Here is a 19,244-nt window from a genome sequence, read left to right as displayed (position 1 = left end):
GTATCTGACTCCCCCCCCCCCCCAATTATATTTAATGAGCAACTTTCTTACTCGACACAAAATATAAAAAAAAAAAGACTTTTGAAATTTAGTATAAAAAATAAGTAATAAATATTTATACGGTTATAAATCATCTCATTAAGTATGAAATAAATTTTTTACAAATAATCTATTTGTACGTATAAAAAATGCAACATTTTTGGGACAAAACTAATGAGTGAATATGGTCCAAAACCTTTATAAACCTCTTTGAATTATATATATGTAGGGGGAGCTAGTAGCCTCCATGTGGATTGGCCGAATCTAGTAGATTTTACTCAAATAGTGTATTTGTGTAAAGTGTAAACTTTATGCCAAGTGGTAAACCAAATAAATAAATTGAAACAGAGGAGTATTTATTTATATATAGAATGAGAGTTTATTTATAGAGTGAGAGTTGAATACAAAGTACAACATTTTTCAAACATATAAGCAGATTCTTACAAAAGAGCACTTTCAAACAGTATTTTCTAGAAAACAAAAGGAATCAGAGCCTTTACATTCTTAGGAAAATTTTCAAATTTAGAAAGGTACCATTTCCTAGTAACATAACTCCTTCCAGACAGATATAAAGCTACACCCACAGCACAGCAAAACGAAAACGATGTCTGGGATATGAATGAGATCCCTATAAAGCAAATAATTTCGAAAAGATAATGAGGGCATATGACCATACTGAAAAGGCCGCCTTGCGGAATTTTATAGCCCTTCTCTTTACTGCCTCTGAGCTTGGAAAGGAGGTAATGATGATAAAAGTTGCCACTGATTCCGACTAAGAATATCAGTAAACCGATAAACTTCAGATCAACTTCTGGCTCCATATATCCTAGAGTTAAGTGTTGGATATAGATCATGACTGCAGCCAACATAAAATAGGAAGATGAAATAAGGAGTGCCGAACCAAGAATCATCCCACCACTGTATTTGTGAATAAACAGAACCTGCAAAGCAGAATGGGCAAATCTCGTTACTCCTCAAAGTAATTTGGTAGTGTTGGCGCGTCTTGAAGAATAATACAGGTGTCGTACATGAACATATGATAACAGAATCGGATTAATATAAGTATTGGTCAAATCTATCAAAGCAACCAGTTTGGAACAAATTACGTAGTTCCTTGACTGAGATGAATACTTCGAATCACTAGATCGTGCTGAAGACAGCATTGATTGGTATGAATGTTGTATCATACCAATAGTTCATACCGTTGTGAATGTTGTAATTGGTATGAACAAAAATTACAATGCTAATTTGGTATGTAGATGCATCAGTTTACAGCAGTGTTAACGGCTCAGGTAACATTAAGATGGGGAAAAAACACCAAAATATTACTTACTGGATGATAGAAAAATCTGTATCTCCGGTAGAGGCAATATCAAGCAGCACGAATATTATTCGAAACAGAGGGAAGAACAAGTGCTAGTACCAAGAAATATGGTAGTCAAGGTGCAACAAACGGAAGGCCTACACAGCATGAGCCTCCTATACAAATGGCTATGTGGGTACAATAGCAAAAGAAGATTCTCTAAATGATGAAGATTGTTAACGCATGATTTGGCCATGGCCAAAATATCTGGTGTACACCCTTGAAAATATATCAAGAACTTTTTTTCCGGTGTCGTGCACCTCGACTAATTCCGCGAGATACATGTTACCTCCCACTAACAACAGATACCAGGTAACTCTGTCCACCAAGGCTAGAACGGCTGGGAAGAAATCACCTAGTGTTTTTGTTGTCTCCGCAGGGATTGAACTTGATACTTCATGGTTCTCAACCCACTTCATTCAAGAACTTATAGGAACAGTTTCATGAAAACATTTACTATAAAGTGAGAGACGGATGGAAGACTAAATTCTAGTGGGTTCATTGGCTTAGGCATACTCCTTGAGATTCATTGTCAAAAACATTCCATAATTGTTTTAGATTAACCTCATGCCCCTGAAGCTTACTATAGTCAAATGCAAAGGAAACAGTAGTGGGAAGTTTAGCTTCAAACAGAAGTCTAGACCTTGGCCTTGGCAACAACTACCGAGATGTAGAGCTTCCTCCAAAGTTTTCAGTTTGATTGGATAACTCGACCTGAAGCATGCCTTACTCAAGACAATTTGAGAAAAACAGAATACAATCAGTGCAATAGGTGCTATATGCCTAGACCAGTAATTGCAACATTCTTCAATTGGTTTGGAAGGAAGCAACGGAAATGTACCAGGAAATTTGGAAGACCACTCAAATTTCTATCTTGTAGACTATATGGAGGGAGAGGAAACTGAGATGCGGCCATGGAATCGAGTCCAAATGTTTCACTACTCCTGCTATTTGATGTAGCTTCAAGTATGCAAATAATGTAAATAGTTTGATCATCTGTTTAGTTACATATACAATTTTACAGAGGACTTCCTTTTAGTATGCATATTTCCACATCTTCCTTGGTGCTGTTCTCTTAATTATACACTAATTTTACTTACCAAAACAGCAACAACATATCCAGTGAAGTCTCACAAAGTGGGGTTTGAAAAGAGTACAATATACGCAGATCTTACCCTACCGTAGAGACCGTTTCCTAGTTTTTTTTTATTATTCCTAGCCAGAGAAATTAAACTAATCTCGAGATCCAGAAACCTATCTATACGCCTAGCCATCTATCGGCTCAAGGAAACACAGTCCAGGAAAACAAATAACGGAAGTATAAGAAACAATTACACATAATAACGAAACAGTATATAATAACAGAACAGAAACTACAACAAAATAATACCATAATCGAAGTGTAAGGATTTAACAAATAGTAAAAGAAATCATTAGACAAAAAACTCTACGAGCAATACTATGAGTACTACTAATATAAACGAACAACAAGACAATACACTGCTACTGTCTACCTCTACCTCTCCTGAAACCATCCATCACCAACCTTTCATACCTCCACACCAGCACAACCATTCATTCATCTCCTCTTCACATATCCAAACCATTTCAGTTATTTATTTTACCAAAAACAAAAACAATTACAAGCATAAGTAAAGGTGAAGAAAAAGAAGTTTACCTCAAGGACCCTTTTCAAGAAGTGTATAGTAACAGCAGATTTAAGCAACATAAATCTAGTTCCACCATCTGGGTACATCAAAAATGAAGCAAACCCCATAAGACAAGCTGGTGCATACAACATAAACATCCCAATTTTACTAGACAATTTGCCCTGCATAAAATTACTACTATGAGAGGAACCAGAATTTGTATTAACATTCCAAAATTTAGAGTATTGGAGATGTTTCCCGGCAATTTCAGAGATACCCAAATAAGCTAAATACAAAAAAATTATCACACTTATTGCGGTGATTATTGAAGATGGCTCTTCAAACACAAAACTTTGAAACATTTTTACAGTTTTTTTTTCTTTTCTTCAGATCTTCTTGTTTTCAATTTACATGGAGACCGCCCTAGACTATTTATAATGTTAATTTGGGGTGTGTTGAATCTCCTTTTACTGTCATCTTGATTTTTTAATTTATTTTTGGATCTTTCACCCAGTATTTGATATCTGAATTAAAAATAGACTAATTTAAATTCACGTTGAATATAGCTCTGTTCAAGAGATATAATTTTTTTTATACACCCAAAATCTCTAATTAAGAAAAAAGCAACCTTATTCACTTACATTATTTGGTGGTACACACATCTTGTTGTTGAATTAGTCTACATAGACATATTATGATGAAAATAAATATTTGATATATTTTTACAATGAGAATAATAATTTAATAGATAAATAAAAATTGAGATATAAGTGTTTTGATTCTTGTATTCTGAACATCTTTATATAAATTGAAACTCTCGAAATAAATATGAAGGTCAAATTTGTTGTTGGACTTAAAAAAGCTTAAATTTATTACTAAATTTTGTGAAATAATCCAAATTTAATGATATAATTAGTCATTATTTAAGTTTTATTTTAGACGGTTTGAAGTTTGAGAATGATTAATTTTGAGTTTGGATGATAAAAATATGATTATTAAAGGTATTAAGCGTCGAATAAAATGATAGTGTTTTCGTTGGAAAAATGATCTTATTATTCGAAGTTTAGGAATAAATCTATATTAAAGGACAATTTGACTTTAGACGTAGGGACAAAATTAATGGATTTATTGAATTTTATAGGAACAAAGGCTATATCATTCTTGTTGGACCATGCAATTAATGTTAATTGTCCCAAATCTAAATCGAATCAACCTTGACGCAATAATTGGATTGAATTTACACCTAATAATATTAATTTAATTGTATAAATATTTCATTTAACAGAATAATGTCATATTTTAAATATTTTTAGTAGGCCTATTCAAGTATTACATTAACTGAAAATTAATTAATAATTTGAATGTAGGATGACTAAATCCAAGAAAAAAAGGAGGAAAAAAAGATAATTATGTTTAAAGTCAATCAAAATCTCTTCTGGCAATTCTAGTACTCATCATTGTGTTAATGCTAATTAAGTACGATTTTCATTTCAATTTATGTGATATTTTTCATTTTTTTAAAGTCAAAATATATATATATATTTTAATTAATATTTTTTATAATATTTACTCATCATATCGACGTGAAAAGAATTACATCTTCTAATAACTTTTTTTTGGGTAGCTTTTGAATGTTTTAATATTAAAAACATAAATATAGTATTAATTTTCAAACCTTAAAGTTCAAGGCTTCAAAAGAAAACACGTGATTAGGTACTGAAGCTTTAAATAAATGAGCTGTACTTGGAAATTGGAATCATCAAATTTTATAATTTTAATAAATTCTGAAAGACAAATGATTAAATTCAAATAAAAAAAAAACAAGATAATTGTTCAAAAAGTCTCTATCATGAATCAAATATAGAAATCAAATTCTGAGTTTCGTGAGTATGACAGGAAATAATTTTTAGGAATAAAATCTTCTCTTGATTTCCTTTTTTGTTTTCAATTTCTCACGAATATAATTCCATCACTCGAAATTATTTCGAAAATATAATTTTGGTTTACCAATAATAATCGTTTAGCTTTAAAAAGAAAAGGTTTTTTTTCGGTTAAATTTTGGTATTTTATTAATGATGAGTATAAAACATCACCTTACACCACCTCGGGCAAAGCCCATTTCCTACATGGCTCAATCGACTAGGAAAGAAATAAACAATCAACCAAAAGCAAAACACCTAACACTTTGAATCTCTTTGTCCCCTCTATCCCTTTGCTGGAGTTACTCTCAAATAGAGACATTTTAGTTTATCACTGTTAATGATATTTCTTTCTGCTACTTCCAAACTGCTGAAATCTTGGTAGTTGCATCCTCCTTTATCAATTGCAATATTTGCCTAGTAGTCTGCTAGTTAATTTCCTTCCCTGAGAATGTGCTGGAATGTATGTTGTTTGTCCTGTAAGCATGTTTTGATTTCTGTCACCATCTCTGTGATTATCCAGGGGCATGACCATTTTCCTTCTAGAATCTTGTACAATAGCATAGAATCTGTTTGAATGATTATATTATTGTGTTGCTCCTGCCTGCTATGTTTACATGCTTCTAGAATCGTTTTCGCCTCTGCTACAGAGTTAGTGGTGTTTTCAATAGTAGCTCTCTCTACATACAGTAAATCCCCGCTTTCATTCCTCAAACAAAAGGCGTAGGAGCTTATACTTGGATTTCCTCTCGAAGCCCCATCTATATTGTATTTTAGCCAACCTACTGGTGGGAAATCCCACAATACTCTTATTGCCTTCATCTTGGGACTGTAACTTTTCAATTCTTTAATCATATCTGGCCAATTACAAGGACATTTCATATTAGGCTTCCTCATTTGTAGCATCATGAAAATGTTCTTGGTAATATTATGAATGACTCTCTGAATTGATAACTTCTTTCCCTCATCCTTCATTCTATTCCTCCTTCTCCAAAGTTTCCATATTATAAAGTTAGGGATAGCTCGATAGTATGATCTTATCGCTTTTTTAACATCTCTCTCCCGCCACAGCATTATCACTTTCCTCAGGTGCAGTCCTTCAATGTTAAAACCTGCAAAAGAACAAAAATAACACCAAGTCCTGTTAGCTAAAAAATAACACAAAGTCCTGTGCAGCCCTATTTTTAACCGAGGTTAGATAAAACACAACATATGAATTCTGAAAAAAATTAATTATTGTATGGAGTCGCCACCTAATTTATTTAGGAAAATAAGGAAAATCTATTTGATGCATGACCTGTATGACTCACATTTCAATCTGCGAAAAATCAGTTTAGATTCTAGGTAAGGGTTTACATTATTCCAAAGGGAAGGTGTTAGGCATCCTTCGAAATCCACAAAATGTGGTACCCAGCTAGACTTAATTCATCAAAAAGGGAGGAGATAAAATTATTATTTGCAAGTATAACAAACATATATATAAAAATTATACACTAAAATTGTATAAGAATATATGTATAAAAAAAGTATGTTCTAAGTAAGTAAAGTATATTATCACTAATTATGTGTAGAAAAATACGAGAAAGGTATATGTATATAAAAAAGGTAGTTTTTATGCAATATTAAAAGAATAGTCCTTTATTCATATGAACAAAAAACTCTTTTATCATATGAAAAGAAAAATAATTTTGAATATCATTTGCAGAAAATATCTCCGATTACATGTACAGACACTTGGTAAAATATTAATAATTAATAAATTATTATCAAAATAATTTTAGAATATGTGTGTATATATACTACAAAAATAGAATTCTATTTTATAGTAAACTCAGAGGCGTAACTGCAATAAGTGTTACATTCCTATTAGAACGTCATGGTGATTCATAAAAAAAATCAATTCAATTGTAAAAGAGATTTTAAAAGAAAATAGTTTAATTTAAGGAGTCACCATAATTTTAGAATTATTACAAAACAATTAATTATTAAAAAATATTTATAAAACCAATAAATCTTAATTAAGGGGGTTCAAGTTATTCCGAAGGAAATGTATTAGACATCCCTCAAAGCCTATCTGAAGATAGTCCTTAAACTTAGTTTTAGAAAAATGATTAGGGATTTTTATTCATTTGTTCACTTTAGAAAATATTAAACAGAAGAGTTTTATTTAATTTTGAGAAAATCGTGCAAATAGAAGGTATGTTATATATATGTCTATAATATGAAAGGAGAAAATTTAATAATAATATATATTTATTTATATGGTAAAAATAATATACTTGAACGTATGAAAATTTTATGTATTGAAATATAGATGTATGTTTAAAATCATATGAATGAATAAGCTTACCTGAATTTGTGGTAACTAATATGAATGTCGAGTATTAGAACTGGTTACTTTATTTGTAGACACGATAAGAAGATAATAAATAAAAAATAAATAAAATAATAAATAAGTGTAGATGTATGAATAAGTAATGTGTCATAAATATAATTTGGGTGAAAACTTCTAATAAGATTAGTGATGCCTAAAAAATTATTAAAATTTTAAAAATATTAAACTACCCCCAAATATATACAAACAAAAATATTTAAAAGTCGAAAGGACATAAAAATATCTACATTCTTATCATCTTCGGATCAGCGCCGACTTATTAATCGAAAGACAAAACATATAAAGTTTGTCATTTTTTTCTGCTCGGATCGATTTCCATCATTTCCGAAGGGCCTATCTACCCCTACCCTTCCTAAATTTATTTATTATTATAATTCTAAAGCTATCTAAAAGAAATAATAAAAAACTAACGTCCTAAAAGGTGTCTAACGTCCCAACTTAATATCCAAGAGTCATTGGACATGCTATTAGGGTAGGTTTTAGACTAAAGAAAATATAGTCATCCTAATTAAATACATCGCCAACAATGTTAATTACAAACGCGATTGTAATAAAAGAAGACATGCTTGATAATTTAATGATTAACTAATAATGTTTATAAATCCTATTAATATGATTTTAGTTAATAACTTGCTAAAGATTTATTAATATACTATATATATGGTTTCTAAATAAAAATTTATTAAAATGTAGACATGATTTCAAAATGGAATAATACAATAAATATTTGTTAGAATCTTATCGGCATGGTTTCTATATAATAAATATTTATTAAAATTCTATTATGTCTCGATATAAAAAAAATATGATATCTAATCATTAGAATTATGTTGGTGTAAATTTTTAAATAAAATATCAAAGAGAGATCTTTTAACCCTATAGACATGATTTCTATATGACATACCAAAATATTTATTAAAACTACCTAATAATATTTTGCCAATATTTATCATATCTACATAATGAGTTTTTAAAATATTCAATAAGGCCCATAACACTACAAATACTTAAATGTTCATTAAGTCCTACATACATGATTTGCCATATGATGTTTGACATAAAATCCTATGCACATGATTTCTAAATGAAGCATGTTAAAATATTAATTAAAATATATATAGACATGATATAGTTAAAATTGTAAATCCTATGAACATGATGTCTACACAAAATGGCATTTAAATCTAATTATGATTATCACCACATTCAAAATTATTTAGTAGATCCTACATATATAATGTCTAAATAGTTAATATTATACAGCTATCATTTGAAACTATATTCATGGTTTTAGGCTTAAAATACAAGTTATAATGTAGAAATATCATCAAAAGTAATTATTTAATGAGATTTGTCATAAACAAAGATAAACACATAAAATAAACAAATTATTTTTTTAAACGTATATGATGATAAACGATATTTAACGAACTATTCTTAGATCATTTTTTTATTATTATTTTTTAATATATAAAGTAAATATCTTGTAAAAAATATAAAATTTTTATATATTGAGTAAATGGACCTAAGCATGTGGAAATGAGCAGTATAACTAGATCACATGCATTCAAGCACACATAAATTTATGATAAACTAAAAAATAAATAAATAAAGCAAGTAGCAAGTATATCCCCTCCCCATATATTTTCCCTTTTTATTATATACAGAGTTTATTATTACTTGCCAAAATAATTAAGAGAAATAATTTTCAAATAGAAATAATAAAACAGGGAACTAAAACTATTTGAATCCTGTTCCAAATGAACTCTTCATGTATTGAACTTTGAAATTCAAATCCTGCTAAACCATAAAGAAAATACAAGCAATATACAAATAATATAGAGGTATAACATGATCATATGATTTTACTCCGATAAAGTAAACAAACAAAGCAAGATCATTTTTAAAATAATAAACTAACATATAAAGAAAGATTGGAACTAACCTGAATACTTTAGTTAGGAAGAATAGACAAATAGAATCTAACTTGTGATGTTGAGAACAAGCAAAACAATAATAAAGTATGTAAGAAATTTTCTTATTATCTTTTGTTTTCGTTTTAGGTGTGTAAGAAATATAAAGTAGAATATATTTTTTGTTCTTTTCCTTTCTCTACTCTTTGTGTTTTTTGTTTTGTGTTGTTCTCTTTCTCTCTATTTGTGTCCCTTTTTGTCTTCCTTCTTAGATAAATATGAAGTCTCTTTTTATAGTGATCAGAAGACAATCAAGAAAGAAATCTCAGCCCAATTTAGTCCAACTTTTTTCCAATAAGTCATAGGAAGAAATGCATATTTCAAAACAAAATGACCAACTTTTCAACAACAAAATCAACCAAGATTCTTGACAGCACTATCAATTAAATTTTTCAAACACCAAATCAATTCAAATCACTGATGAAAAAAGTCAAGCTTAAAAGATCCTAAAAGTCCAAAACTCATACTTAGAGGGGGCCACTATCAATAAATTGTAGAAAAATTACATAATTCAATTTAGAGAAAATAATAGGAAGAACTTAAAGTAAGTCAAGGTGTTCTAGATATTGATGTTCAAATGCATGAAAAGTATTCAAGTAATAAAAATGTAAGTTTTTATTTTCCTAGTGTTTAGGGCCTATAGAGTGTAAAAATTATTCAAAAAGTGAGAAAAATGTATCCATGTAATACAGGAATCTGGACTAAATCTTAATATCACATGGTAGACCAATATTCAAACCCATAAATCAAGGAAGAAAGTCAGAATAAATCAAGAGACATTTCTTTAAGAGTATGAACCTCCTTGATTACAAAATCATATTAACAGATATAAAAAATAAAAAATAAAAAATTGTTTGTACTAAATAAGGTAGGAAAATCAATTAGGAATGACAACTAAATCAATTCAGTAAAGCTTACAATGACAAGATAATATAAAGATCTATTTTAATAAGGGAGGAAAGCAAAAAGGAATTATACCTTACTGTATATATAGTAACAAGTAACAAACGTTAGCCAAAATGAAAGAGTTCATATTTAGATATCAAAAGTGCAAGATTACACTTTACCATAATTAATTCTAGAATCAATAATTAATTAACAAATTAGACTAAGCAAGATGCACAAATTATTCTGATTTCAATGAGCTGCAAAAATCAGTTAAAAAAATGACATGTGCTAGAAATGATGAATTGCCTACCAAAATTAATAAAACGATCAAATACTAACATGTTGATTTAAAGCTAATTTAGACAGACATGAAGATTTTACAATAACATGATTAACACATTAAATTGGAGAACAATATTCTATCCGATCTAATTTAAAGTGGAAAGAGATCATATGTCAAAATCAACATATATATGGTCAAATAAAATATATACAAAAGTAGCAGCCCAGACATATAATAAAATATGAAATGTTAAGCTATGAGTGATTGAACAAACCTGGAAATCCTAAATCTAGCAATTGATAATAAAGTTATTGCCAGACCCCATATTATACATGTATGTAAGTCGAGCACGTAAACATGAATACAAACAGAGACAACGACATAAACAAGCTTAATAATCTGTAATTTTAAATGAACTAGACATTCATGAATCTCAAATTTAACAAATCACAAAGAACTAAAGAAAAAAATGAAATCGGAACATACCTGAGACGGATCTTGCAAATCCGCCTCTTAAATCACCGAAATCTCGAGTTTGGAAGGGTCTTTTGACTGCTGGCCAGCGAGGGAGACGGCGGCGTTGGTTGTTGCTCACCGACGTGGCTGCTGTCTCCTTCAAGTTGCTGTTGCAGCGATGGAGAGGCTGTTGCAGCTGTTGCTGCTGGTTTCGTCGGAAGATCGAGGAGCTGATGCAGCCATTGGAGCCCCCGCTGGAGGTGCTGGTTGTTCGTGTTGTTTCAGGTGGTGCAGTTGGTTGCTACTGCTGCTGTTGTCCGTCGTTGTTGCTGCCGGAGGCTGCTGCGGCTGCTGGAGAAGCTGTTGCGGGCTGCTGCAGCTGTTGGTGTTGAAGAGCCTCCGTGCGTGGAGGTGAAGACAGCAGCTCGTCGAAGATGTAGGAGGAAAAATAGCGACGTCATGGCTGCTGCGTTGAGCAGCTGGCGGCGTTAATGGTGAGGTGCGATGGTGGCGACGTGAGGGAGAGAAGAAGAGAGTGGCGGAGGGAGAGAGTAGAAGAGGCGGTTGAGATTAAAATTGAGTATAAAAATAGACTATATTAAAATTGATTAGGACATAATTATAAATAGTTATAAAAAATGTCATCTAATTAATTGTCAAATACATGTTGAATAAGTAAAATTTTAAATTTATCAAGTATTAATATTATATATATAAAATAAATATGCATGTACATACAATATAAATATATGCGTATATATACATATATACATATAAACGCCCATATATAATACATACCAAAAATAGATGTGTAATATTTATATATATACATACATATATAAACAAGTAGAAATATATAATAAACTTAAGTAATAACCCCTTTTATATACATATGCACATAAAATATATTAAAATAGATATGTAATACGTATATACCAATGTGAATAAGTAAAATTATAAAAAGGACTCGGTTAAGTGACATATATATATATATATATATATATACACGTGATGCAACATATATATATAATGCATACTAAAATAGATGTATGACATATATATTAATTAAAATACATAATAAACTTAATTAAGTAACAACTTTATATGGATGTGCATATAAGTCGTATTAAAATAGGTATGCAATATGCACAAATTAATATGAATAAGTAAATTGGTAAAATATACTTAGTTAAGTAATATATTACAAAGAAAACACACACACGTATAATATATACTAAATAATGTGAAAAAATATTTGAATGTACAAAGCTTGTTATTTTCACAAACGATAAGAAATGATGTTAATAATATTAACAAATAAAAAAATATTATAAGCTATGAAAATCCAAAATATATGATTTATTATTATTATTATTATTATTTTGGTAAAAACTAAAAAAATTAACTTTATATATATATATATATATATATATATATATATATATATGTAATACAAGAACATAATTTTAAAAAATGTCTATCTATTAAGATAGTGATTCAAAAAAATAAATCATAGGTCGGACAAAATTGGGTGTCAACAATAGTCTTCTCCTGTAATGGTGTACAAGTTCCATATTCCCACCCACTTATCATGCCACACTGATGTTGATTCCTTTCTTAGTAGCCAAAAAATTTCATGCTCAATAAGATCTCTGGCCTATAACATTTTCTTCCACACCTATGATCCTCCATTTCTTATTATCTACACCACTTCATTTGCATGCTCCTTTTGACAATACTTATTCCTCATATACTCACTCCATAGTGATGACTTTGTTCGAAAATTCCATCATAATTTACAAAATAGGACTATTGATACATCTTTCATTAATCTGAATCCCAACCCCCCTTCCTTTTCTGGCAAGCATAAATTGCTCCACTTTGTCCAATGTCTTCCTCTCCCTCCAACATAACTGCTCCAAAAAAATTGTGCCATCATTTTTTGAGCTTGATTCAGTACATTCATTGGAGGATTCATAACTGACAGACAATGAATGGTAGTGTTTTGGAGCACATGTTTTATTAAAATAGCTCTTCCTTCATAGGATAGTAATTTTTCTTTCCATGCCTGAATTTTTGAACCAATCCTTTGTAAAATCTGCTGATAATATGCTTTTTGCTTCCTTTTGTAGAATATAAGGCATTCCAAGTAAGTGAAAGGGAATTCCTTTCTTAGGATTCTTGTTGCTACCTCAGCTATCACTGCTTCTTCCCCTGCTATAGAATGATGCATATAAATAGCACTCTTCTCCATGCTTATTTTCTGTCCAGAAGTATCTTCATATATCTTCAAAGTATTTGTAATCATCTGCATTGTTCTCACTTCTGCCTTGCGCATTATAATCATATCATCTGCAAATGCTAAATGATTCACTTTGAGACTACCTCTTGACATTCCAAACCTCTTAAAGTCTTTCTTCTCCATAAGAGCATTTAGGGATCTAGCCATAACTTCAGCTGCCAATATAAATAGGGTAGGTGAGAGAGGATCACCCTGTTTAAGTCCTCTAGAGGATTTAAAGAATTCCTTTGGTTGTCTATTTAGTAGAATCGAGTACTAGTTGTTACTGATTAGTCTGAACACCATATTTAGTAGATTTTGGTCAAATTTTTTTCAGTTTTCGTATGTGTTAACCTATAATTTTTTTGGTGATATGACCTTGTATCAATTTTTTTATAAAATTTTTACAAGACTCTCCGTAGTGCCTAGGGGAACAATACGTATAGTTTTAGCATGATCCACGAAAGTTCTTAGTCTTTGAGGGCAACTCAACTGGAATTAAATGATTTTCTCCGTCAACAAAAATTAGGCGGTTTTTTCAATTTTTCATGTTTATTAGTCCATGAATATTTTGTTGATACAATTTTCGATCAATTTTTTTTGCAAAATCATTAGAGGACCCTCCGTAATAACTTAGGAGAACATTACGTGTTGCCTTGGCATAATTCATGATGTTTTCTTAATATTTAAGGACCACTCAATAAAAATTAGACGATTTTTTCAATTTTTCGTGTGTATTGGATTATGAATTTTTTTAGTGATATGCCTTTCTGTCAAATTTTTTGTAAAACCTTTAAAGGACCCTCATAATGACCTGGGTGAACAATATGTGTAGCCTTGTCATGATCCACGATAGTGATTTAGCATTTAGGGCTCACTGAATAGGAATTAGGCAATTTTTTAAATTTTTCATGTGTGTTAGCCAATAATTTTTTTGGTGATATGGTTTTCGGTCAATTTTTTTGAAAACCTTTACAAGACCCAACGAAATTACAATGTAGAACAATGCGTGTAGCCTCATCATGATCCACGATATTTTCTTAATATTTAGGGGTCACTCAACAAGAATTAGGCGATTTTCATATTTTTTTAATGTTTGTTAGTGCATGATTTTTTTGTGATGAATTTTGTTCAATTTTCTTGAAAAACCTTTACAGGACCCATCGCAATGACCTAGGGGAACTGTACATGTAGTCTTGGCATGAGCCACAATATTTTTTTAGCATATAGGGGTCACTCAACAGGAAATTGATAATTTTTTTAGATTTTTCGTGTCTGTTAGCCATAATTTTTTTGGTGATATGACTTTAGGTTAATTATTTTACAAACCTTTACAGTATCCTCCGTAATGACCTAGGAGAGCCTCGGTATGATCTATAATATTTTCTCAATATTTATGGTCCACTCAATAGAAATTAAAAGTTTTTCTTAGTTTTTCGTATGTATTAACTCTTGAATTTTTTGTTAATATGATTTTCGGTCAATTTTTTTATAAAACCTTTACAGTATCCTCCGTAATGACATGGACGAACAATACGTTTAGCCTCGGTTAGATCCACGATATTTTCTCATCATTTAAGGGTCACTCAATAGAAATTAAACGGTTTTATCAGTTTTTGTGTGTGTTAGCCCATTAATTTTTTGGTGATATGTCTTTGATAATTTTTTTGCAATATCTTTACAGGACCATCCATAATGACCTGGGGAATAGTACGTGTAGCCTTGACATGATCCACAATATTTTCTTAGCATTTTGAGGTCACTCAACAAAAATTAGGCAAGTTTCTCAGTTTTTTACGTGTTAATACATGAATATTTTGGTGATATGACTTTAGGTCACTATTTTTGAAAAACCTTAAAAAAACCCTTCGCAATGACATAAGGGAACAATAAGTGTAGGCTCGGCATGATCCAGGACATTTTCTTAGCATTTAAGGGTCATTCAACATGAATTAGATGATTTTTCTCAGTTTTTCTTGTGTGTTAGCCATGAATTTTTTGGTGATATCAGTTTTGATAAAAAAATTGCAAAACTTTTATAACACCCTCTGTAATAACCTGGAGAAATAGTATGTGTAGTCTCGTCATGATCCACAATATTTTCTTAGCGTTTAAGGGTCACTCAACAAGAATTCAACGACTTTCTCAATTTTTTTGTGTGTGCTAGCCCATGCATATTTTGGTTGTATAACTTTATATCAATTTTCTTGCAAAATCTTTAAAAGATCCTCTGTAATGAACTGGAAAAATAGTACGTGTAACTTCGACATGATCCACGATATTTTCTTAGTGTTTAGGGGGCATTTACAATGAATTAGACAATTTTCTCATTTTTAGTATATGCTAGCTCATGAATTTTTTAGTGATATGACTTTCAGTTAATTTCAGAAACATTTACAAGACTCTTTGTAATGACTTGAGGGAACAATACGTCTAGGCTCGACATGATTCACAACATTTTCTTGGCATTTTCTTTGTATTTAGGGCCATTCAACAAGAAATAAGTAATTTTCTCTGTTTTTCGTATGTGTTAACTAATGAATTTTTTGGTAATATGGATTTTGGTCAACTTTTTGCAAAACCTTTTCAGGACCCACCGTAATGACCTAAGGGAACAGTACGTGTAGCTTTGGCATGATACATAATATTTTCTTAGCATTAAAGGGTCACTCAACAGGAATTGGGCAATTTTCTCAATTTTTCGTGTCTGTTAGCCCATTAATTTTTTAATGACATGACTTTCGATCAATTTTTTTATAAAATCTTTACAGGATCCTCCATAATGACCTAGATGAACAGTATGTATAGCCTCGGCATGATCTACGATATTTTCTTCGCATTTAGAAGCTACTCTACTTAAATTAAGCGATTTTCTCAATTTTTCTTGTGTGTTAGCATAAGAATTTTTTGGTGATATGACTTACGGTCCATTTTTTGTAAAACCTTTACAACAACCTCCGTAATGATCTGGGGGAATAGTACGTGTTGCTTCAGTAAGATCCACAATATTTTCTTAGCATTTATGGGTCACTCAATAGGAATTAGGTGATTTCTTAGTTATTCGTATGTGTTAGCCAATGAATTTTTTGGTGATATGACATTCGGTCAATATTTTTTGCAAAACTTTTATAGGACTATCCGTGTGGAATAGTATGTGTAGGTTCAGCTTGATCCACGATATTTTCTTAGCTTTTAAAGTCATTTAATAAGAATTAAACGATTTTATCAGTTTTTCATGTGTTTTAGCCCATACATTTTTTTGGTGGTATAGATTTTGGTCAATTTTTTTGTAGAAACTTTACAGGATCCTCCGTAATGATCTGAGGGAAAAATACGTGTAGCCTCGGCATGATCCACAGTATCTTCTTAGCATTTATGGGCCTCTCAATAGGCATTAGACAATTTTCTAGTTTTTCGTGTTTGTTAGCTAATGAGTTCTCGGTGATATAGCTTTCAGTTAATTTTTTTGCATAACCTTTACATGACTCTCCATAATGATTTGGGGAGCAATATGTGTAGCCTCAGCATGATCTACGATATTTTCTTAGTATTTAGGGACCACCCAACAAGAATTATATGGTTTTCTCAGTTTTTTGTGTGTGAACAACTTCATTAAACCAAGGATCTTTCGTAAACTAGGTAAATATAGGATCTACGTACGCTCTACCTTCTCTAAATTGAGTTTTTGGCCAAAAACATCCTTAAACTATACCTCAAATTTAAACTACATCCTTAAAATATCTTTTTTGGCACACAATATCCTCAAAATATTTGAAAGTTAACAATTTTCATCCTTATGTTAGATATTGTCAAAAAAACTAAGGGATCCTACAAAAACATGTACAACTAGTGTGACTATCGACAAAAGTTATCTTGCATAATGTCATTACCTGCTATAAAAAGCTCATGAAAAAAAGAATATTAAAAATTTCGGACACTAGTGCTTGCTGAAACAAAAAATGCTAAGGTGTGATGATACATGATATGCTCTTCTTCTCATTTACCAACGAAAAGAAGTCAAAGCTTAATTATCTTTACCTTTTTAAAATCCAAATTATAGTTAGATCAATAACTTTTTGGGTCAATGTGATATAGAGGTGATCAAAATTTTGATTATGTCTCGTATTCAAATTTTATTCTCTATTATTTGACGTGAAAGTCTCCAACAAACACTGCTTTTAGCAGATTCAATTGAGAAAAATCATATTTCAACTGACAAGTTTTCTAATATTAAATAACACAAAAAATAAATGAAAAAAATTGTTAATTAAAAGATTTTGCATAATACTAAACTCAATTGCCGAAAAAATTCATGATAATGTTTTTGGCATATATCATAATACTAAATACGAATGGATGACTTAATTTTTGTGAGATTTGTTAGTTTCATGACAAATTCTAGTAGAAGGATGAAAGTTGTTAACTTTTAAATATTTAGAGGTTGTTTTCTGCTAAGAATAATATTTTAAGGATGTAATCTAAATTTGGAGTATAGTTTAAGGATGATTTTGGCCAAAAACTCTCTCTAAATTTTACTATATGAAATTTTACTGAATATGTTGTTGTTATTATAGAACAAATAATCTTAGTAAATGTGACAATAAAATGAGAACCGAGGGGTGGATATTGAGCAAATTTCCATGGGAAAAATTATTTGAATGAAGATTCTGTTTAGAGGGAAGATAAAATAAAAGAGTAATACCACTTTCTTTTTAAAAACTACACATTATAAATTTAAGATCTCATTTTTTTTTTAATTCTATACTCAGTCAAACTAAGACACTTAAACTGAGATAGAAGAATTATAATTTTTCAGAAAATCCCATGAACAAAGGAAATTAACTGTATCACACTTCACAATGAATTAATTGTCTAAAATACATTTTGCTTATTTGTGTATCTAAACTGGGCATTATGCACAAATGATTAATTAAAAAAATAATCAGTGAATCTAAGTTGAAAGGAGAGAAATTGAATTCTCAATTTTCTCCTTTAATTCAATGCCTCTCACGATCTTGATGTTTCTTCTTCTTCACCATTACTAAATTCTTTTTTTCTGCCATCAACATCATCATCACTTGCAGTTCTTGAGGAATCATTAGTCGAATTCGATCTTTCTTCTTCTTCTTCATGAGATTGGGCTGTCGAAATTTCATGATTCTCATTACTCTGTTTTCCCACTTGTTCCCCTGTTTCATCAGCATTGTTATCCTCTGTTGATCTCTTCAACATTTTACGACTCATTTGTTACGATCGAAAATAATCAGGTGTCATACGAAAGCTAGCAAAACAAATCTCGAAAGACCATGAATAAGAAGACAAGCGAGAAATATATCAAAAGAGACACAAACATTTAACGTGGTTCGGTCAATTGACTTGCATCCACAAGAGTAGATGAGCAATCCACTATAAATATGAGAGTACACAATATCGAGAAAAATAATTTCACATAATTCATTCGGAATACAAAGAAATTCACACAAGTGTTAACGTAACACTTGTGTCTTATCGTTTCCCCCCTACTCAAAACTCTCAAACCCACTAGGACTATATTGTGAATGCTATTATATTTAGAAAGAATGAGCCTCTATTTATTGAGTCATAAACCTTTTCCGACAAAAAAAAATGCTAGCCAAATATGAAAACCTTGTGTTTTCCTTTTAAGAAAAGAAAAATCCAATCATACTAGAAAAATCAGGGCAAACTCCCAACATTATCATCATCTTGTTGTTGAGAGGTATAATCTGAAAGAAAGTCAAAACTGTATAAGTCAAAAAAGGATAAAGCAAAAGGAAGGAAAAATTATACACATTTGTCAAAAAGTAAAAGCAAAAGGAGGAAAAAGAAAGATACGCGTTTCCTTTGAAAAGATGCAATTTACGCTGCAACTTTTGAGAGAAGAAAAGGAAACGCGTACCATACACGTTTTCTTCTCTTATAAATAGAGGGCATTCTGCCCTCATTTATATCATTCCAAAAAGAGAGAGTAAGAATACAA

The 19,244-nt window shown here is 30.6% G+C and overlaps 2 protein-coding genes across 2 annotated transcripts; both read right to left on the bottom strand.

Moving 5' to 3' along the window:
* Positions 1-392: 392 nt before the first annotated feature.
* LOC129900469 (uncharacterized) lies at positions 393-3,481 on the bottom strand. Its single transcript, XM_055975455.1, has 2 exons — positions 3,081-3,481; positions 393-980 (listed from the first exon to the last, which is right to left on the bottom strand). The coding sequence occupies exons 1-2, from the start codon at positions 3,411-3,413 to the stop codon at positions 510-512; spliced, it is 804 nt and encodes a 267-aa protein (XP_055831430.1). The 5' UTR covers positions 3,414-3,481; the 3' UTR covers positions 393-509.
* A 1,622-nt stretch (positions 3,482-5,103) lies between these two features.
* On the bottom strand, positions 5,104-18,490 carry LOC129885490 (uncharacterized). Its single transcript, XM_055959783.1, has 4 exons — positions 18,325-18,490; positions 13,157-13,422; positions 10,996-11,266; positions 5,104-6,082 (listed from the first exon to the last, which is right to left on the bottom strand). Exons 1-4 carry the CDS (start codon positions 18,488-18,490, stop codon positions 5,403-5,405), a joined length of 1,383 nt encoding a protein of 460 aa, XP_055815758.1. The 3' UTR covers positions 5,104-5,402.
* Between the last annotated feature and the right edge of the window lie 754 nt (positions 18,491-19,244).

Source organism: Solanum dulcamara, chromosome 1, assembly GCF_947179165.1.
Source record: "Solanum dulcamara chromosome 1, daSolDulc1.2, whole genome shotgun sequence".
Taxonomy (NCBI): domain Eukaryota; kingdom Viridiplantae; phylum Streptophyta; class Magnoliopsida; order Solanales; family Solanaceae; genus Solanum; species Solanum dulcamara.
The sequence above is the reverse complement of the archived record's forward strand: the minus strand, read 5'-3'. Positions and strand labels throughout refer to the sequence as shown.

What these genes read in the sequence shown, in the direction of transcription:
- LOC129900469 (XM_055975455.1), bottom strand. Translation starts at nt 3,413, where the DNA reads ATGTTTCAAAGTTTTGTGTTTGAAGAGCCATCTTCAATAATCACCGCA. An exon ending in TCTTGAAAAGGGTCCTTGAG is followed by an intron (nt 981 to 3,080) that starts GTAAACTTCTTT and finishes TCTGCTTTGCAG; the next exon opens with GTTCTGTTTATTCACAAATA.
- LOC129885490 (XM_055959783.1), bottom strand. Translation starts at nt 18,490, where the DNA reads ATGAGTCGTAAAATGTTGAAGAGATCAACAGAGGATAACAATGCTGAT. An exon ending in AAGAAGCAGTGATAGCTGAG is followed by an intron (nt 11,267 to 13,156) that starts GTAGCAACAAGA and finishes CAGCAGCAGTAG; the next exon opens with CAACCAACTGCACCACCTGA. An exon ending in ATTTGCAAGATCCGTCTCAG is followed by an intron (nt 6,083 to 10,995) that starts GTATGTTCCGAT and finishes GTTCTTTTGCAG; the next exon opens with GTTTTAACATTGAAGGACTG.